The sequence below is a fragment of the Leptonychotes weddellii genome, chromosome 7 (genome assembly GCF_054177405.1).
Source record: "Leptonychotes weddellii isolate Sample4059 chromosome 7, ASM5417740v2, whole genome shotgun sequence".
NCBI lineage: Eukaryota > Metazoa > Chordata > Mammalia > Carnivora > Phocidae > Leptonychotes > Leptonychotes weddellii.
This window is the reverse complement of record NC_138375.1, coordinates 59,470,681-59,492,025: the sequence shown is the minus strand read 5'-3', so window position 1 is coordinate 59,492,025 and position 21,345 is coordinate 59,470,681. Positions and strand designations below refer to the sequence as shown.

The 21,345-nt window shown below is 52.1% G+C and overlaps 2 protein-coding genes across 4 annotated transcripts in view; one reads left to right on the top strand and one right to left on the bottom strand.

Moving 5' to 3' along the window:
• The first annotated feature begins 1,436 nt into the window (after positions 1-1,436).
• HK3 (hexokinase 3) lies at positions 1,437-20,158 on the top strand. Its single transcript, XM_006733157.3, has 19 exons — positions 1,437-3,970; positions 7,014-7,135; positions 9,961-10,123; positions 10,329-10,483; positions 10,570-10,689; positions 10,780-10,875; positions 11,728-11,827; positions 11,911-12,094; positions 12,553-12,708; positions 12,860-13,093; positions 13,462-13,757; positions 13,851-13,990; positions 14,070-14,189; positions 16,945-17,040; positions 17,229-17,328; positions 18,923-19,106; positions 19,198-19,353; positions 19,523-19,756; positions 19,845-20,158. The coding sequence occupies exons 1-19, from the start codon at positions 3,907-3,909 to the stop codon at positions 19,987-19,989; spliced, it is 2,865 nt and encodes a 954-aa protein (XP_006733220.1). The 5' UTR covers positions 1,437-3,906; the 3' UTR covers positions 19,990-20,158.
• The window catches only part of UNC5A (unc-5 netrin receptor A), a 74,135-nt gene continuing 58,398 nt past the window's right edge, over positions 5,609-21,345 (bottom strand). For 2 of the 3 annotated variants that reach the window (XM_031027964.2, XM_006733149.3), the window contains one exon: positions 20,138-21,312. In XM_031027964.2, coding sequence (XP_030883824.1) covers positions 21,147-21,312 — 166 coding nt within the window. In that variant the 3' untranslated portion in view covers positions 20,138-21,146. Of the gene's footprint in view, positions 6,752-20,137; positions 21,313-21,345 lie in introns of those variants that run through there. The other variant, XM_031027965.2, reaches the window with a different exon arrangement.

Genomic DNA, 21,345 nt, shown 5'->3' with positions numbered 1-21,345 from the left:
ACAGCCTGGGAATGCCAGGTCCTAGGCCCCTGAGGCAGTCCTCAGCCAGTGAAAAATGGAAGTTGGGGGATAAATACTTGAGCCTCCTACCTCTTAGGTGGGTGCATTCTCCACCAGAGTTCCCAGAGTTCCTCTGTGGGATTGAACCTCAGTAGCTCCCAGCAGCAACTTAATTTTGTACGCTCTTTTGGTTTCCTTTTCTTCCTACCTCACTTCCAGTTCCCCTGTCAGTGCTTTCTAGATCAGGGCTGGGACTAGGGTGAGGGACCCTCACTCTTGGGTTCATGTACAGGCAGAGTTGGCACTTATGTGAAGGTAAGAGGGCCTCTTTACATTTTTTTTTTAAGATTTTTTTATTTATTCATTTGAGACACAGAGATAGAGAGAGAACATGAGCAGGGGGAGAAGCAGAGGGAGGGGGAGAAGCAGGCTCCCCGCTGAGCAGCGAGCCCGATGCTCGGCTCTATCCCAGGTCCCTGGGATCATGACCTGAGCTGAAGGCAGAACGCTTAACCATCTGAGCCACCCAGGCACCCCCGGGCCTCTTTACATTTTGTAGCTAGGCACTTCACATGCATCACCCTAATCCTAGCCCTGGCCGGGATCGCTTCCTAGTTAAGGTATTTGCACTCAAATTAGGTCTGCCTCTGGGGAAACCCAAACTAAGGCAAATCCTATGGAGAAAGTAGTCTCCATGTTTTATGCTCGGAAAACTGAGACCCAGAGAAATGAAGAGATTTGCCTAAAGTCATACAGCTGGTAAATGGGATGGGATTCAAACCCAGGTCTGCCTGACACTAGAGCTGTTGCTCTCTGTACTTCACTACCCTACCTCCTACCTCCCACTTAAGTCCCCAAACTCAATGGAAATTTTAAGTTTGGATGGGCTCATTCTCACCTGTGAGGCAGAGCAGCTTTGGCCCTAAGTTGATTTAGTAGAAATTGGGCTGAGGGGAAGGCAGATAGTAAGTGGGTGGTAGTACCAGTGGGAAGATGGAAGAATGTATAAACCCAGAGTGGAAAGGCTGCTGAAGCCATATGCACCAGGAAGGGAGGAAGAGGTTACTTCCTCTCAGTTTCAAAGCCCTGAGCTATTGAAGATGTGGCGCTTCAATTTAACAAAACTGGTACCTATTATATGTCAGGTCTAGATCCTGGGCCCTGGGGCTCCAAAGATGAATAAGAAACATTCTCTGGGAACCCATAGTACAATGGGGGAAGATAAACAGACGATTTTTTTTTTTTTTAAAGATTTTATTTATTTGACAGAAAGCTAGAGAGGGAACACAAGCAGGGGTAGTGGGAGAGGGAGAAGCAGGCTTCCTGCAGAGCAGGGAGCCTGACATGGGGCTCTATCCCAGGACCCTGGGATCATGACCTGATCCGAAGGCAGACACCTAATGACTGAGCCACCCAGGCGCCCTTTTTTTTTTTTTTAAGTAGGCTCCACACCCAGCACGGAGCCCAGTGTGGGGCTTGAACTCACAACCCTGATATCAAGACCTGAACTGAGATCAAGTGTCAAATGCTCAACTGAGCCACCCAGGTGCCCCTAAACAGATGATTTTAATAGACCGTTGTCAATGCAATGACAAGCCAATCCAAGACACTGGGATCAATAGACCACACTCAGCTGGGGTCAGGGCCAAGAGGAAACTCATCAGGAAAGGCTCCACAGCATTGGTGGTGACTGAAGTCTACTTTAGAGGATAAGAAAAATTAGGTAAAAAGTCTGGAGATGGCAAAGGGGGAGGTTATTCCAGATAAATCAGCATGAACAAAGACAGCAAGAAGGAGCTTGATGGGTATAGAAGATCTGCAAGGCACACGTGGGGTAAAACGGTGTGCGGGGAAAGGTGGGGAACTTATTGAGGGCCTGTGTGCTTGGCTGCTGGGCACTGTCAGCTGTGAGAAGCAAGCCTGTGAACAGCTCAGAGTAGGGAGAACCTGGCTCCTAGCCCAACCGTGGCTGCAACCCACCTTTCCCTGACCACCAATTCCCACTCCTCAGTTCCTTCTGGACAGCTGGAAATTGGTACTAAGGGGCTATGAGGGAGGCTTGTCAGGATTTGTCCTTCTCCTTGTTGGTCAGTGGCCATCTGGCATCTGAAGAGAACTGTTGGCCACTGCTGTGCCTCTGCTACAGCCCGAGTTGTCACAGCTGCTCACAGACCTTAAGCCCAAGGCACTTCCACCCTCCATAGGCCCTGACACAGACCTTCCCTGACACTTTGCCTAGGGACCCCTGCTCCTGGGGAAATGGATACAGGACTTCCAGAAACATGGGTAAAAAAACCCTGGCATTACTTGTCAGGAACATATACTTACCCTGGCCCAGAAGACTGCGGACTCTGGCTGTCAGCATGAATCACATTCAGTTCCATATTCTCTCCGAACTAGAGAAAAGTTGAGAGAGACTAGAGCCCCAGGCTAGGCAGGATGTTATGGGTGATGGCCACTCTGTCCTCCCTATCTCCACCCCCAATTTCCCTGTCTTTCAGAGCCTGTATGTCTGAAATGTACAGCAGGGTTGATAATCTGGCATGTTTCCAGGCCCAGTCATGCCAAAACTAATGCAAGAGCCACTGTCCCTGGTCTCCATCCTGGTGTCATATGGAGGCCATGTTCTGTCTGTAGATAGTGGTAGGGTTAACTGCTAATGAGGTAGCCCAAAGTTTTAAAATATGTGTTCACCAATTTCCTGGAAATGAAAATTCATGTAGTGTGTCTAGTCTCCTATCATGGTGGGTGTCTTAGTCTGTTCAGACTTCTATAACAAAGTACCACAGATTGAATAGTTTATAAACAACAGAAATTTATTTCTCACAGTCTGGATGCTGGAAGACTCAGATCAAGGTGCCAGCATGGTTGGGTGAGGGCCCTTTTCCAGGTTGCAGACGCCAACTTCTTGTATCCTCTCATGGCAGAAGGGACAAGGATGCTCTCTGGGGCCTCTTTTATGAGGGCACTGACCCGTTTATTAGAGCTCTGCCCTTATGACCTGATCACTTTTCAAAGGACCCATCTCCTAAAGTCTTCAACTAGAGCATTAGATTTTCAACATAAGAATTTTTTGTTGTTGTTGGGGGGGAGATACAGATATTCAGACCATAGCAGTGGTCATAGTGATGCCCCAAGGTTCTATGCATTCAAGACTAGTTTGGGGAAAACCAGCTTTGTGGCCAACACCTACTGTAGCCTGAGATTCCCTTTCCCCTTCTGGTAGAGAAGACCCAAGGTGTGAACCTCCCTCTCTACCCCTCCTTGGCCTACCATCTCAAGGCTAGACTCCACAGTCTGGCTGCTACCTCTCCCATCATATATCTGCACCTACATGTATCTTTAGGTCTTTGGAGTTGAACTCCATACCATGAAGGTGCCTTGTGCTCAATGATTTTGTACGTGCTCTTCTCTTTGTGAAGGGTCACCTCTGCCAGCATACTGCTATTCTTCCTTCAAGGCTCAGCTTCCTCAACTTGCCCTGCCCACTCTAGGGCAGAGTTAGCCTCTTCCTCTTGTGTTCCACATTGCCTCTTGCTGGTTAGTACTTAAACATTTTGGAAAATTGTCTATTGTGCTGTATATTTCTCATGCTAGGCTCCTCCATCTTTCCAGAGGTGAGCCACCACCTCAAAACTCAGACTCTGAGTAAAGTGGGTGGAGTATTACAGAGGGGATGTCCCAGGGTCCTTGACCTAGTTCAGGGTTCCAGCTTCCTGCAGTCATCTTGCTTAAGTTTGCACCATAGCCCTGCCTACCCTGGGCTTCCCTTAGGGCAGACTCAGAAGGAAGTGCCCCTTCCTGAATTAACTGATAGCTAGATAGTGGTGGCCAAGGAAGAGGGTGGGACATTACAACTCAGGTGACCCGTGAGTTTCGTTTTGGGGTGCAAACCAGGTTAGTGGGATGCCTCACACTGAGAGAGAAGAGCTCACGCCTGAGGAAAGTGACCAACTGCTTCTTCTCCCGGGTAAGACCCTCCTCTAATTCCTGCTTACTTCAGCCCCATCCCCTCACCTTCTTCTTTCCAGCTTGGCCCATGCTAGCAGAGTAGAGGCTGGAACGACTAAGCCAGCTGGTCCTCGATGATAGCTCCCATCCTTGGCCAGGGTCCCTGGGATCCTTTTCAGAAGGAAGACTCACCTCATGTATCTGATTCAGCTGAGTTAAGCTAAGAGGCCAACTGTTACTCAAACATGTGCAGACCCTGGCTGAGTTCTGAGAACCTAGTGATGTGGGAGACATGTCCTTCCCCACCAGGCTCAGCTGGAAGAGGCAGACATGAGTACATTTACTGGAAGTATAAATACTGAGGTTTCTTGGAGGAAGCTTCACAGTCTCTGGCATGTAGAAGTACTGAATAAATGTCCAATAGAAGAGTGAATGAGTAAGAGAGTAAATGAATGAAAGAATGTCCGAGTTAGCTGGGACTCAAAAGGAGAGTGAAAGCTTACTCTTTGTGTAGTGATTGGCCCTTTCCTAAGATTATAATTGCCTCAGTTATCCCATTTTATCCTTGAAACAGACCTGTAACATTCTGGGAGTTAACATTCCTATTTGACAGATTTGGAAATTAGGTATATGTGATTTTGAGGAAATTTGTTGGAAACTGATTTCTTAGTTCCCTGAATAAGGACATCCCCAAACCCCACCGCCAAATTTTTCAAAGCTGTATTAGCACCTATCTATGTCAAACCCTGTGCTGGGCTGAAAATGCAAATGACTCAGACACAGTGGTTCCAGACTTGAGGAATACTGTGAATAAAGGCTGGACAGCAAGAGACAGGGTGAAACTTGTAGTCAGTGTGGCTGGGGTATGAGGGGGAGTAGCAAGAGAGGAAGCTTGGGGTCTGCAATGCTGGATAAAGAGTTTTAGACTTTTTTTTTCTGTAGCGGGAGATACCACAATGTGAAGGTTTACCTCCTTTCTTAGGGGAGATAGGGCTGGGGAATGGCATGATAAAATCTATTTTTGCCCAGTCATTCTGGTGATGTGTTGGGAGTTGGTGGGGCAGGGAAGTGGACAGTATCAGTTAGGAGGTTGTTGAAATAATCAGATGGGAAGAAGGTCTAGGGCAGTGGCAATGGGAACCAGGAGGAGGGGATACACGGGAGAGTACTTTCTGTTCTTAGCTCTTTCAGCCTGAGACCTGATTGCATAGAGGAGGTGAGGGTCAGGGATGTAGACAGGTACCTGAATAGCTGTGTGGGTGAGCAACCTTGATGCCTCCAGCCAAGGTGAAGGACAGAAAGAGTTTCATGGGGAAAAGTGAAGGAGAAAATGAATGTGTATTTGACCATGGAGTTTGAGGAGCCTTTCCAGCATCTGGAGAGTGATGTCTAACAGACCATCAGAATTTGGGATTTGGCTCAGGACAGGGATTTGGGAGCCCTGACACAGAGGTTTTAATTAAAACTTGGAGATGATACAAAGGGACTGTGGAGAAGAGGGCTGTGGGGTGGGGTGGGGCATTGTTAAGGGGGAGAGGAGAGAAAGAGTTATGAAGATTTTGAGGGACTCAGGAAGGAGGCCCAGGAAAGACTGGCTGTCGAAGCCAAGGGACGAGAATTTTGTAGTGAAGAGAAATCTCATGGCTTTGCATGCCTGACAGAGGACAGTAGGGATGGGGACTGGGAAAAAGACTGGGATGGGGCAATCAGCAGCTCATAGGTGACCATGAGGAGGGCAAATTCATGGGCATGATGGGAGTGGAAGGTGGGGAGTAGTTGCAGGGATGGAAAAGTATCTTCCCTAAAGTCTTGCTGTTACAGGAAGAGAGGTAGACTGATTGAGTGGACAAATGCCTTCTGCCCATTTGGGAGCCTTCACTGCATTTCCTTTTTCCTTTACCCCTGAAAAGCCCCTGAATCATTGAAGGCACCCTTGGGAACTTCTTGGAACAGCAATACCACCTCTAGCTTGAATTAACAAAATACCAGACATTTCTACAGTGTGCAAAGGACTGTCAGAACCATTAACTCCTTTAATCCTCACAAGTACTGAATTTTTGTTCTGTTATAGAGGAGGAAATTGAGGTTCAATTCAGATTCAGCTAAATAAATCTGAAAGCACACTCTGCACAAGGTTCTTTTGCTCTCATTTCATTTGCCCCACACAGCTCTTTGACATATGTTGGTCCCCATTTGGCAGATTAAGAAAATTAGGCCTCCAGATTGGAGACCTGGTGCTAGCTCCTTTGTGGACAGCTGGGTCCTTGACTCTGAGAACAAGGCTCTTTCCATTCTGCATCACTATACCTTGCAAAACCCACCCATGAGCTGATATCTCATGATGCACATTAAATTTCCCAAAGCATTTTTCAAGTCTTATTTAATTCTTACAATAACCTTGTGAAAGTAGATATTTCCTCCCAGATGAAGAAACTAAAATTCAAAGAAGTCATAAATGACCTGCCCGAAGTTATGCCACAGGTGGAACCCCTTTCTGAAGTGCAGATCCATCCCTGTCCACTTCTCCCTTCAGGATGAAATTTGTACACCTTAGCTTGGCATAAAGACCATCCGTAGTCCAGCCTGCCTGCTTCTCCAGCAGGTCTTTGGCTCCTTGTTACCTCGAACCCTTTGTTCCAAACCTCTAGAACATCACTGAACTCCCAAGCACAGTAGCACGTCCATCTCTGTTACTGCCCGTGTCAACCATACTGCGATTGTTGGTAAGGCTGTGAGATCCCTCAGGACAAGGCCGATATCTGCTTTGTACTCCAACATCTGGCACAGTAGGCATCAGGAACTGGTAAATGTAAATGAATGACAGAATGAATAAATGGCATTGGGATTAGAAATCAGCCTTCCCAGTGCTCTGTTAATATATGTGCTTCTGGAAAACAGGGGTCTTCTGCTTGATTACTAAAGGATCATTGATGGTCAGAGGTTCTGAGCTCTGCGTACAGCTTTCTTCCTGGTCCTCTTCTGAAGGACGAAAGTTAAGGGCCACAGCCTCTGAAGGCCTGTAGACTATGTGGTTCACCTGGGCTGTCCCTTTTCTCCTATAGGTGGCCACCCTCCATTGTGGAACCACATGGACTCTATTGGGTCAGTAAGGTTGCGGCAAAGGGAAGGAGCTCCTGGCTGTTCCCAGGAGGGCTTGCCCTGCCCCTCAGACAGCTCTGAGCTGGTAAGTTCAGCACTGGGTTTCTGACTCATGCCTATTCAAGGCAATCAAGAGCAGGATCAGTTGAAGATGCCATGGGGCCATGGGCTCACAGCCATGCAGCCCTTTCTAGTTTATCAACCTTTCAGATCTGATCTAGTAACTATCTCCTTTGTGGCTCCACACAACAGCAAGGTGGGGATTATCTTCTCATTTACAGCTGAGGAAGACGGGTCTTAGAGAGGTGAACCGATTTGAGTTTTAATTCATGACAGGAGCTTGAGCTGAGGTATTTCAGTACCAAAGGTATTACTTTTGCCACCTTGCCACACAGGTGCTGTCCCTGCCCTGAATGGGTTGACCTAGTCTAGAAAGGACCCTCTTGGGGTTTTCTGGTAGAAGACTATATTCTTACGGCACTTCCTTCCCCTATTTCTCTAGTTACTCCTGCACATCTCCCTCCCTTCAACATGGCCACTGCAACAGGCACACAGAGATGATTTCAGTGCTGAACTCAACTTGGAGGTTATTCTTCAGCATTGTCTGTATGCCTCAGGTTAGCTCAGACTGAGTTTCTCTTTTCTGTCATCTTGACCAAGATTTAGAAACGCTTGCATATCACACCATTAAGCAGGAAACACTTGTGTAAGTCATTTCATATCTCCTAGTCTGTTTCCTCATCAGTAAAATAGAAGAAAATAAAGTCTAATCCTTCTACCCCCTGGAGGATTAAGTGAGCTAATGGTGATAAAGGACCTGTACAGAGGAGGCATGCATGAAAGGGTTCTTGAATTGTTCCCTGCAGTTTCTTTAGTTGTCCAGCTTGTTCTGACATCTGCTGGACCTCACTTATTGTGCAAACTGTGGGGGGCATCACCCCTCACTGCTTTTCATGCTCCCACTTCACCCTTGTCCAGTCTCTTCCCCAGACCCTGCTGTAAACATTTCCTTTGTATGCAACTCATGGCTGGGCCACAGAAGTGAGAAATGACATGGCCCCTGGGGACTCAAGGGCCTTCTGAGTATTATTATTTTCTCGGCCCTATTCCAAGGCCACACAGCCAGGAAAAGTGTCAGGGCAAGGACTCAGATGTAAGTTTTCTTATCCTATGGGGTTTCTTCACTGCAACCTTCATCAGCTTTGGGTTCTTTTCAGGTGAAATTGCTAGTTTTTATAAGACTTCACATTCATGTGGAAACACTTCTTTAGTCAGATCTGGGTTCAAATCCCACTCTGTCCCTTAATAGCTGCTTGGGTTATGCAGATGATTGTTCCTCTCTGAGCCTCAGTTTCCCCATTTGTAACATAACATAGGAATAACCCTTCCTAGTGTGCATGGCTGCTAGAAGCATCTCCTGTAATGTAAACATGGAACTGAACATCTGGCACTCCAGTTAGGATCATTTGCCTCCTCAGGGATCTGTTTTCCATTCTCTTCCTAAAGCAGAGGTGGAACTGAGTCACCCCCATCTCCCTCACTGAACAGCCTCTCCTACCTGGCTCCCCCTGCCTCCTTATTCAGATACCTGGTTGGTTACTTTACAGATATGGGTCCAGTGTGGGGTAGTGGGTCATAGGAATGGAATTCCTGTGGGACAGGCGGTGAGGACCTGGGAAAGGCTAAGGCCAGGAGAATTAGAGTCACAGGTTGGGACTCCAGCAAACCCAGGGAGGCTGCTGCCATCTCTTTGAAGGACAGGCCAGAGGGTCATCTGGGGGAGGTTTCCATATAGAGGTGGAGTACTGGGGCTCCTCTTAGCTCCCCCACAATGGGCTACTGGTGGAAAAGAACCTTGGGTGTGCCATCCTCTGCTTTCTGCCTGCCTACCTGTCCCATCGCTCTGATTCACCCCTGGCCCAGGCTACCCCCAAATCCATCCCCTCACTCTGAGGAAAATCCCTTTATCCTCTTCCCCAGATCTTCAAATGGCTTGTTCCCTTCCTTTATTTAGGTCACTTCCTCAGGGAGAACTTTCTAGACCAATATCCAAAAATACATTTTCCTCCCCTGGTCACTCTCAAACTTCTATTCCAGCCTTAAAAAAAAAAAAAAAAAAAGGTACTGTTACTACCAGAACCATATTATATGTTTATTTGCTTATATTCTGCCTCTATGCTGAAATCTGTGCTCCACAGGAACAGAACTCAGCTGGTTATGCAACATACAGTGCTTGGAATAGTGTTGGGCCCCTAGTAGGCGCTCAATCAATGTCTGTGGGAAGGATGGCTGACTGATGGCAGGACTGTCCTCCACAGTGTGGCCTCCAAGTTCTTCTGAGCTGAGCTTACTTAGGCTCCAGAATCAAGTGGATTGGAAGAGGGAAGCACCTGAACGTGAAATTCATTCCCACATTTGTTCATTTGTTTGCTCATTCAGTGAAAGACAACTCACTAAGCAGCTCACCTCTGGGTACTGAGGAGACAGAGTGAATCAGTGGTATGACAGGAGAGGCCTCACTAAACCCTGAATTCCAAGAAATGGAAGGGGCAGGGGACATAGGGATCTGAGAAGGAACTGCCAGAGAATGGAGCAGGAGAAGGAGGTGGGTGGGTCTCCCCTCCAGGAAGGAGCCTTCTGAGATGGCAGGAACTAAGTATGGGCTGTGGGCAGCAAGAGAACATAGGTGTGTGAAGAGGTGAGGAGTGGGGCTGGGCAGGTGCTGGGGAGACCAGCAAGGCTCAGAGAGGGCTTAGGCAGGGCTCTAGTCAGCCCCTGGGAAAGCTAAGGGAGGTGCTGGTCTGGACTGGTAAAGGGAGGAGCAAGCTGGGCAGGGCAGTCCTGGTTGGAGTCAGAGAACTTGGGTAGGCAATGGGACTCCTGCCCAGATATTAGCCTGTTTCTCCCCAGGTGTTGGAGTGTCTACAGCAATTCAAGGTGACGGAGACACAGCTGCGGCAGATCCAAGCCAGCCTCCTGGGCTCTATGGAGCAGGCACTGGGGGGACAGGCCAGCCCTGCCTCTGCTGTCCAGATGCTGCCCACATATGTGGGGTCCACCCCACATGGCACTGGTGGGTGGCATAGACCAAAATGGGTGCCTAGGCCTGGGGAGAGAATTCTGATCTGGGGGAGGGAGAAGTTCCTTATCCCTCTTCCCAATAAGGTTCCCAACTCTGAGCTCCCTTAATGAGACTTTGCAGTCCTTGGGGGTATTTCTGGGAGGCAGAGGGCTTGGTCTCGCCAGCTGCATGCTTTTCTGTGTCCTGTTTGCCCCAGAGCAAGGGGATTTTGTGGTGCTGGAGCTGGGGGCCACAGGGGCCTCACTGCGTGTTCTGTGGGTGACCCTGTTGGGTATTGAGGGACATAGGATGGAGCCCCGGAGCCAGGAGTTTGTGATCCCCCCAGAGGTGATGCTGGGTCCCGGTCAGCAGGTAAGAGCTCACTGCCGAGTCTCTGTGCACTGGCTGGGTGGCTGGGGCTCTGGTGGGCAGAGCTGAGCCCCCAACTTGTCCCACAGCTCTTTGACTTTGCTGCCCACTGTCTGTCTGAGTTCCTGGATGCACTCCCCGTGGACAAAGAGGGTCTGCAGCTTGGGTTCAGCTTCTCCTTCCCTTGTCACCAGACGGGCCTGGACAGGGTGAGGCAAAGTGGGCATGGGGACAGTAGGTGGAGGAGTTGCAGCCCCATGAAGGCTGTTGGAGGAATGACCCAACTTTTCTGCCTCCAGAGCACCCTTATTTCCTGGACCAAAGGTTTTAGGTGCAGTGGTGTGGAAGGCCACGATGTGGTCCAGTTGCTGCGAGATGCCATCAAGAGGCAGGGGGTGAGTGGAGGCAGGGGCAATGGGAGGGCTGCCTGTGTGGCTGGGCCTGTGCTTCTGGGAAGGCCTGCTTTCCTTTTCTATGTATATCCTTTATCCAGTTTAACCCTGGGGTAAATGTTGCTACCATTCCCATTTCATATGTAAGGAGACTGAGGCTAAGAAAGGTCAAATAAATCTTCAGGATCATAGGGCAAAACAAAGATGAAAAGACTTGACCCTGTCTTCAAAGACCTCACAGTCTAGTGGGAAAGCATTCCGACAAAGGATTGTCCCTGTCAAGGAGGTGGTTCCAGTGACTCTGGTAGCACTGGGAAGGGCACACCAGGGCTTGGGCAGGGGCTTGAAGGAGGAGTTTGCCAGGGCATAAGCTGGGGCTGGGGTGGAAGGTCTGTTTTCAGAGAAAGGTATATGCAAACACTTGGATGCCAAAGAAAGGTGGATCTGGATCCATCTGGACTAACGGCAGTGATGCTAGTGGATGGAAGTCAGGGCTTAGAAAGCCAGGTACCTACAATGCAATCTTCAAGGTGTCGTGCTTGCTCACAATCATCTTGGTCCTGTGGGAAGCACTGGTGTTCTGGAGTTGATGACTGAGTTTGGGAGCCTTTGAGAGCCCCAGGGCCTGAGTAGGGGGTGGAAGAGACAAGGGGGAGTGTGGGATGGGAGGAAAATTCTCTACAGTGGGGGAGGACCTAGAGTATATGTGTGGGCATGAACACACATTGTGTTTCATGGACTCTGAGCACCTCCATCAAAGCCAGGGCCCCTCCATCAAAGCCAAGGCCCAGCCTTGCCCATCCCCCACACTGCCCACTTAGGTCAGCCATGACCTCTGCCCTCTCCATTGTCCAGGCCTACAGCATCGATGTGGTTGCCGTGGTGAATGACACAGTGGGCACCATGATGGGCTGCGAGCCAGGGGTTGGGCCGTGTGAGGTCGGGCTTGTTGTAGGTGAGCCATGGGTCATTTGTGATGATGGGTGGGGGGGTTACAGCTACCTGATGGGCAGGTCCTGATGGATTCATCCCTGCCAGACACTGGCACCAATGCATGTTACATGGAGGAGGCAAGGCATGTGGCAGTGCTGGATGAGGACCGGGGCCGCGTCTGCATCAGCGTTGAGTGGGGCTCCTTCAGTGATGATGGGGTCCTGGGACCAGTGCTGACCACCTTTGACCATGCCTTGGACAGAGAGTCCCTGAATCCTGGTGCCCAGAGGTGGCCTGACCTTCTGCTCTATGGCCTATCACTCTTCTGCTCCCTTCCTTGCTGCTGTCCCTGAACTCAGGCCCTTAGGCCCCTCCCTATTGCTTGCTCATAGGGTTTCCAGGTTGCATCTTGGGGGGCCCTGGCCAGGCTCAAAGAAGGAAGGGCTCAAGATTCTAGAACCCAGAATTTTCAACCCATAGCCCTCTCTTATTCCTGACAGGTATTGGGGATTAGGGGTAGCAAAGTATTCCCTGTCCTCCAGGAGCCCCTCTGAACCTAACCTAAGCCAGAGGGGGCAGCAGGGTCTGGATAAACACCCATCTATCTCCTGGGAAGCCATTGCTTCTGGAACCTCCGGTCTGGGGAACCCCAAAGAAAATGATCCTTCTTTTGGGGCCCTTGGAGGTGGGGCCAGGTGGGCTAAGGGCTTAAGGAAAGCTCTGTCCAGCCACCCTTCTTACCTGTAGGTTTGAGAAGATGATTGGGGGCTTGTACCTGGGTGAGCTGGTGAGGCTTGTGTTGGCTCACCTGGCCCAGCGAGGGGTCCTCTTTGGTGGCTGCACCTCCCCTGCCCTGCTGAGCCGTGGCAGCATCCTCCTGGAGCATGTGGCTGAGATGAAGGAGTAAGTAGAGAAAGCCCGTGGGCTTAAACAAGGGGCTTCTTGGCTTGGGAGAGGGGAGGTTGCTCTGTCCCCCGGGTAGCCATGGGGCTGGGGGAGGGCAGGGAGCTTTGGGGCTACTTGAGTCCCAAAGCAGTACCCTGTGTTCCTCCAGCCCGTTGGCTGGGGCAGCCCGTGTGCATGCTATCCTGCGGGACATGGGCCTGAGCATGGGGGCCTCGGATGCTGAGCTGGTGCAGTACGTGTGTGCAGCCGTGTTCACTCGGGCTGCCCGGCTCTGTGCTGCTGCCCTGGCGGCTGTTCTTGCCCGCCTCCAGCACAGCCGGGAGCAGCAGGTGCTTCAGATCGCTGTGGCCACCGGAGGCCGAGTGTTCGAGCGATACCCCAGGTACTGGAGATACGCACAGTCCCATGTGGGCAGGTAGTATGGAACATGTGGGTTTTCCATAAAGACCCAGAGGGCACTCTGGTACCATGTGTGCAAGGCAGTGGCCAAGAGTGGCACCCAAGCAGGGTAAGGTCAGATGGGGACTAAGGGAGGCCAGAAGTCAGAAGAGAGAAAAGATGCTTCTCTTTGGGTGTGTGAGGCAGGGGGACTCTGGGGGCACTGGGACAACTAGAGACACTGGGCATAAGGTTGGTGTACAGCTGGATTTAGAACTGAAGGGATTTGAAGTGATGGGGCCCAGGGCTTCAGCAAGCCCTGGGGTTCAGGCTCAGGTTCAAGCCAGGTATGCCTGCCTTGTGTCTGTGTAGTTTCCTCAGCATCCTGCAGGAGACCGTGATGCTCCTGGCCCCCGAATGTGATGTCTCCTTCATTCCCTCTGTGGATGGGGGTGGCCGGGGAGTGGCAATGGTGACGGCTGTGGCTGCCCGCCTGGCTGCTCACCGCCGCCTGCTGGAAGAGACCCTGGCACCTTTCCGGCTGGACCATGAGCAGCTGGCAGCGGTGCGGGCACAGATGCGGGAGGCCATGGTCAAGGGGCTCCAAGGGGAGGCCTCATCCCTCCGCATGCTGCCCACTTATGTCCGGGCCACACCTGATGGCACTGGTGAGGACCCGGCCTGAGCGTGGGGCTGGGATATGGGTTCCTGGAGGTCACAGAATGTGCTTTGTCCTGACACTGAGGATCTCTGTCCCACAGAGCGCGGGGACTTCCTGGCCCTGGACCTGGGGGGCACCAACTTCCGGGTCCTCTTGGTGCGTGTGACAGCAGGAGGTGTGAAGATCACCAGCCAGGTCTACTCCATCCCGGAGTATGTGGCCCAAGGCTCTGGGCAGCAGGTACCCAGAGCTTGGACCTGATGTCGGGGGCGGGGAAGGACCAGGGCTGGGCCACCCCCTGACTTGCCCTACACCTCAGCTCTTCGACCACATCGTGGACTGCATTGTGGACTTCCAGCAGAAGCAGGGCCTGAGTGGGCAGAGCCTCCCGCTGGGTTTCACCTTCTCCTTCCCATGTAGGCAGCTTGGCCTCGACCAGGTGAGGGAGGGAGGGCCAGGAGAAACCATCCCCACGGGCTTTCCACCCTCATACCCTTCAGGGAATGGGCAGGAGGCTGGGGAGAGGGCTTCAAGTATCCTGGGCTGGGGATGGGGGTGGGCAGAAGCACTGCTGGGCTGAGCCAGCACCTAGCCTTGGTTTCACTGGACGTGGTGTGTGCAGGTGGAAGGAGTGTGGTAAAGTGGCCTGGAATCCAGGGCTGTAAAGAGGGCTGGGATGGAAAAGATTATGGATTCCCCTGAGGGCTGCCAATGGGCAGGAAAGTGGAGCCAGGTTAGGTCTGGGCACTTGGGAGCAGTGTAGGCCCAGATCAGGGCTGATGAAGGAACACATTGACTGTCCACTTCATAGTACACCACAAAGCCCTGGCGTACTGATCTAGGGGACCTGCGGGGAACAGCATTAGTCCCTATTTCTCAAAAGGGCTTACGGTTGCCCAGTTTCTTTGCCCTATGTCAGCTTCCCGAACTTGCTGTGTCCCTCTCAGGCCTGGCTTGGTGTTGGGTGCCTGACTGGAAAGGCAGAGCAGCAGGCACAGATCTAGACGCGGCACCCCCTAAGCATATACCTCTGCATATCCTTCGACAGTGCACACACCTGAGGCCTGTCATGGAGACGGCTCCTCCCATACACTGGTCCAAGCTCCCAGGAGTCTCCTCCTCAACACCCCCAACTTCTGCCAAAAAGCCTCTTATGAGGAGGAGCTTGCTGCCCCTCAAGTTGTCCACTATGCTCTTCCTGAAAAGCTCTGCCTTCTCTACTCCACCCAGCGTTTGTGCAGTTTTCAGCTCTGCTCCAGCTCTGACCTCTCTCAGACACATGCTTCTGTACTTGGCTTTCTTTTACACAGTGGCCCTTTGGAATCAAGCATTCAGCAGTGTCTCTCTGCTGGTCTGCTCCACTCTAGACTAAGCATGCCGGCACCATTTGATTATTCCTTGTAAGGTGTGAGAAGCAGGTGGGACTCAGTATGCAAAATCAGGTGTGCAAGAAGAAACGCGGTCCTATTCATTTTCTAGAACTGAGCTTAATTTCTGTGTTGAGCCCACGTTCTTTTGGGGGTGTGTGATAACTTAATCAATTTGGGGACCTCTTTCCCCAGGCAGGGGGCCCCTTTCAGCTGCACAGCATCCTTTGCTGTGTATGGGCAGACACTCAGGGAAGCCAGGAGATGTCCAGGCCCCAGCTGTGTGGACTCTGCTTACTCTCTTGGTTCTTGACACCTCCCTTGACAACTCACCTTCCCCTCCATGGGGAAGGAGGACAGAGACCTACTCTGCTAGTCAGATCACTCAAATCTCTTCTGTCTCTAACCTTCCCACAGGAGCATGGCCCAGGTAGAGGCATAGGACACCTTTCTCAGGAAACTCCAAAACCTGGCTCTTAGGTTCCCCCAGCTCCCCTTCCCCAGACCAGGGGTCTTTCTTTTGTCTGGAAGCAGGGAAATATGGCTGCTACTTATGATCTGGGTTCCCCCACATTAGCCCTCCTTCTCAATTGCCCTTGCACTCTCTGGTTTCTGTGTTTGAGATGAAGAGCATTGAGCACTCTGGCTGTGGTTACATAGGAAAAGGGATAAAAGGAAATATTGTTGGGGGAAGCGTCAGTTCATATTTCTGAGTCAGGCGGGAATGGTGCCACATCCCCAAGGCCAGAGGAACGTCCAACCTGAGGAATCAACAGGAGGCAATGAATTAACATCAGGCAGTAGGAACACAAAAGAGCAGGGCCCTCCTCACCAACAATGAGGCCGACCTCGCCCCAAAGATTTTCCTCTTTTTTTTTTTTTTTTTAAGATTTATTTATTCTAGAGAGAGTGCAGTGGGGAGGGGCAGAGGAACAGGGAAAGAGAGACTCTCAAGCAGACTCCCTGCTGAGCATGGAGCCAAGACCAGGGATCCCACGACCCTGAGATCATGACCTGAGATGAAGTCAAGAGTTGGACACTCAACTGACTGAGCCACCAAGGCGCCCCCCCCAAAGATTTTCACACCTGCTCTGCAGGCTCCTACTTTGGGCAGAGCTGTCATTTTCTAACAGCAGGAGAATGACTTCCCCTGCCCCCTCCCTCAGAGGAAGCATACTTAGAAAAAATAGTCCTAGACTGTCAAGCCCATCACTAACTTCACAATTTAAGGTCAGTTTCTCACAATAAAGGCTTATCTGTCTTGTCTCCTCCCATCCTGCCTAGGTGTTCTGGATTCTGGCTTTTCCTTTTGTCCTTCACTCATATCTGGAACACACAAGTGAATCTCCTATTGACACGGCTCTGTCCCTAATTCCTCAGTTTCCTTCCTCTCAAGTGACTCTTGCTAGTTCTTTCTAAAAGAGCAGAATTTTCTGTCATTTGGACCTCTGAGCCTTCTCTGTCCTCCCCCTTCTCATACACAGCACTCATTTTACCAGCTCTGTTCATTCCTAACCCAATTATGAAGGGCCATTCCTTCTGGGCAACCGTCTTAAAACATCCAGACTCTCAGACCATCTGAGCATTCTGGCACTAATAATAGAAGACACAGGTTGGATGGTTATTAATAGGTTTCTTTACACTGGAAGGCTCCTAGGGAGTTAGGAGGGGGCAGAGGGCAAGGCCCTCAACCATGTGGCAGAGTAGGCATGGAATCCTGCTTGGTGAGGGGGGATATCATATGCTTCTGATGGGATACAGGCTTTGGGGAGGGAGAGTGAGATTCCACGGGGCCTTCATCTTCCTGCCCCACCTTTGTCCCCCCAGGGCATCCTCCTAAACTGGACAAAGGGTTTCAATGCATCAGACTGTGAGGGCCAAGACATTGTGTGTCTGTTGCGGGAAGCCATCGGGCGAAGACAGGTGAGGAGTCTGCCTTCAGGGGTGCTTTGGGGCTGTGGCAGGACTTGAAGGGAGCAAAGGGTCTCCTGCTTCCTGACCTGGGGGGAGGGTGGAGTGGGTGGCTCTCTGCAGTAGAGACCTCTGGGTCCTGCACTGGTTGCCGTGACAACCGTGTTGCCCAGCAACTAGCAGCATCCTTTTATGTGTAGGCAGTGGAGCTGAATGTGGTTGCCATTGTCAATGACACGGTGGGGACCATGATGTCCTGTGGCTATGAGGATCCCCGTTGCGAGGTCGGCCTCATTGTTGGTGAGGAGGGCCCTGCTCTTTTGTGTTCCTACTGCCTGATGTTAATTCATTGCCTCCTGTTGATTCCTCAGGTTGGACGTTCCTCTGGCCTTGGGGATGTGGCACCATTCCCGCCTGACTCAGCTAGGCCCTGCAACACTCATTTGGGCTGGGTGTCTGAACTTTGCTCAGCTCAGCCACTGATTCATAGTCATTTAAGCTTTCTGAGCCTCAGTCTGCCCTTCTGTTAAATGAATCTGAGCTTTGGAGTCATACAGATTTGGGTGGAAATACTAGCTCTGCCACTTCCATCTGTATGACCTTGGCCAAATCACCAGAGCCTCAGTTTCCTTCTAAGACAGAGATAGTAGTAATGCCTATCTCAAGGATGGTGAGGGTGAGAGGAGAGAAAACAAAGCATGGCACAGTGCTTGGCCCATGGTACACACTCAGTGCTTGGAACTGGGTAGAGGCTGGTGGTGGAGGACAGAGAATGAGCTGTGAGGGTCCTTTAGGTAGCCCAAGTTCTGAAGTCTTTATTAAGCGTTTCTCCTCTGGCCAGATAGGGGCAGGATGAAGGGGCAGGAAGACTATACATAAAGATGGGGGAAATACCTATCTTCTCAAAACCCACCATTTGGTGGGGATTAGGCCCAGGACAGCATATGGCAGTCAGAGCTGAATCTGACTCTACATAACAGGGTGACAAGGCCAAGATCAGAAAGGAAGTGGTCCTAACAGGAGTGGGACTTGAAAAGAGTGTCTAGGTGGGGGAGGAGGACTCCCATAGGCCTTTGGGCATCAGTCTCCTAGGGCAGGAAGTAAGTGATAGCCTCCTTTTGAAACTGGGAGCTTCTTGAACATAGAGCCTAGAGTGGGGAGGTGCTCAGGAGAGGTATGCCTAGATGGCTTTATGAATAAACTAGTCAGAGGAAATCCAGGTGGGGCTGACAAGGAGACCATCTGCCTAGAGCTGACCATGTGTTGGGGAGAGGAAGGGGATATCTTTACCCAGAATGTGCTTTCTGCCTAGAATGCCTTTCTTTCTGTGCTTCCTGGCTTCAAAGTCAAATCCAAACATCATTTCCTCTCTGTAGCTTTTCCTGACCCTCTAGGTGGGAAGACTCAGCTGTGCTCAAGGCTCCCATGATGCTCTTTTTTGCACTTCTATTTGGGTACATACAGGCAATATCAGAGTTAGATGCTTATTGCCCACTCCCTGGCCACTGTGGGGCTCCTCATGTCTGATTCCTGTCTATGTCCCCAGCTCCTGGCCCAGAACCTGCTAGTTTGACTAAAGATCTGGGAGGCTAGTCCAGGGAGCTTGGGCCTCTCCACTGCAGACAGCGGGGGAGCTCTCACACATCTGCCATGGAAGCATGGAAGATACAATGATGATGGTGCTGGTAGGGAAAGCAGTGGAGGCCCAGACGGGTTGATGCTGCCAGGGTCTGCAGAAGGAGTGTCAGGAAGGAAGGCAGACCAGGACATAGGACAGGTTGTTGAGTGTGGGGAAATGGAGAGGTAAGAAATGAGCCCAAATTTTGCCATCTCAGTTTGGGAAGGGCATAGAAGGGCGCTTATCTATGTCAGTGAATGATTTCTACCTCTGCAGGAACTGGCACCAATGCCTGCTACATGGAGGAGCTTCAGAATGTGGCAGCCGTGCCTGGGGACTCAGGCCACATGTGCATCAATATGGAGTGGGGTGCCTTTGGGGATGATGGCTCTCTGGACTCGCTTAGAACCTGCTTTGATGCAAATGTGGACCAGGCATCCATCAATCCTGGCAAGCAGAGGTATGGGTGGGTCTGGGCAGGGGCAGCTGGTGGTGGCTGGCACTGGTTAGGGTAGCAGGTAGGGTCTCCTGATCTTTGTGCTTTCACGCAGCTTTGAGAAGATGATCAGTGGCATGTACCTGGGGGAGATCGTCCGCCACATTCTCCTGCATTTGACCAGCCTTGGAGTTCTCTTCCGGGGCCAGCAGACCCAGCGCCTTCAGACCAGGGACATCTTCAAGACCAAGTTTCTCTCTGAGATTGAAAGGTGCCTAAGGCCTATATTGCCTCCTTCCACCTCCCAAAAGAATCTATCTATTCACTTTGGGTAAAATGCTGGTTGGTGGGAGGCCCATTCCGGAGGATGGAGAGCTCATGGGGTGGGAAAGCTAATGCAGGACCCTGGCTCTCTGTGCTCTATTCCTTCCTGTCCCCAGTGACAGCCTGGCTCTGAGGCAGGTCCGAACCATCCTGGAGGATCTGGGGTTGTCCCTGACCTCAGATGACGCCCTGATGGTCCTGGAGGTGTGCCAGGCTGTGTCCCAGCGGGCTGCTCAGCTCTGCGGGGCGGGTGTGGCTGCTGTGGTGGAGAAGATCCGTGAGAACCGGGGCCTAGAAGAGCTGACTGTGTCCGTAGGGGTGGATGGGACCCTCTACAAGCTGCATCCCCAGTGAGTCTGGGTGCTGGGATGGGCAGGGAGGAATGGCCCCTGTGGGATCTGGCTGGCCTGGGCTCACCTCAGCCCCCCCTCCCCACAGCTTCTCCAGCCTGGTGGCAGCCACAGTGAGGGAGCTGGCCCCTCGCTGTGTGGTCACCTTCCTGCAGTCGGAAGATGGGTCCGGCAAAGGTGCAGCCCTGGTCACTGCGGTTGCCTGCCGCCTTGCCCAGATGGCCCATGTTTGAAGAAGTCTCCAGGAACTACCCTTGCTGAACCAGAGCCCAGGCCCCACCTGTCCCCAGCCACGCACGACTCCCAGAATAGCCCAAGTGTGGCCCTTCTGTGGCCACCAGCCTTGACCTCTGGCTTTCCCAGAGAGAAGTAGCACTCAGGTTAGCAATATATATATATAATTTATTTACATTCACGTCCGCTAAAATCCCTACGCGCCCCGGCGGCCGGGCAAGGCTGTGTACATAAGGCCAAGTGTAAGTGCGCGAATGCACTTAAGACAGAGTCAGGGCACGAGCTTCACACAACAGGCCCCGCGTGGGGGAACCGGCCAGCCCCAGGAACGGGCACACCACGGCACGCACACTTGCCATTGTCCAGCCCGGGACTCCCATTGCATATTCACATGCCCTGTTGGGCAGGGCTCCTCCAGGATGGGGGCAGGGGGAGGATCAGGGAGGAGCCGTTGGGTGTCCCTGGGTGGGTGGGAGAAGGGCAGCATGTGAGAGGCAGATGTGGACTGACACTGGGTGTGAGAGACGTGAGTGGCCTCCGGGTGTCCAGCATGAGATGTGTGTGTGTGTGTGTGTGTGTGTGTGTGTGTGTAGTGGGTGTGGGGGGGAGTGAGATGAGCACACGAGACATGCATGGGCACGTGCCCGTGTGGTGGTCGTGTGCCTGAATCCAGGGGCCACCCCTTGTCCAGCCAGGCCCCTCAGATGTGCCCCTACCTGGCAGGCACAGAAATGTTTGCATAAGGTCCAGCTCGGGCAGGAGCTCCGGGCGCCATGTCCCGAGCCCAGCGTGTGCGTGCATGCCCGTGTGCATGCGGCCTCCTGGCCAGGGGCAGGAGGAGAGGTAGCATCACACGCACATACACACACACAGATGGGCTGGGCCTGGCTTGGGCTCTAGGCACTGTCCACCCAGGGCCCCAGAGGCTGGGGCAGGGTCAGAGCAGGTGCAAGTGCCAGCCTGGCCAGGCAGGCCTCGGAGGGGCAGAAGTGTGGGCAGGGTCCGAAGGGCCAGTGTCAAGGGCCAGTGTGTGCCAGGAGGGGGCCTGTCCACACAGCTCCCCCTGAGTGTGCGGGAAGGGCCCCATCTGGCTTCTGCCCGTCCCTGGCGGGTGCCAAAGCTGGTGAGAGTGTAGGCGTTGTAGGCCTAGCCGGCCTCAGCACTCCGCCTCTGACACCGTGAAGAGGCCAGCGTCTGGCTGGCCCAGTCCGGCTACTGCTGCAGCCAGCTGGCTGAGGTTGCCATTGGGGAAGTGCCGCGCCTCCCACAGGTTGAGGATCATGGCTGTGGGGCTGGGCTTGGAGGCAAAGAAGCTGAGATGGCTGTGGAAGGGAGGGGACAGGAGCCAGTCAGCA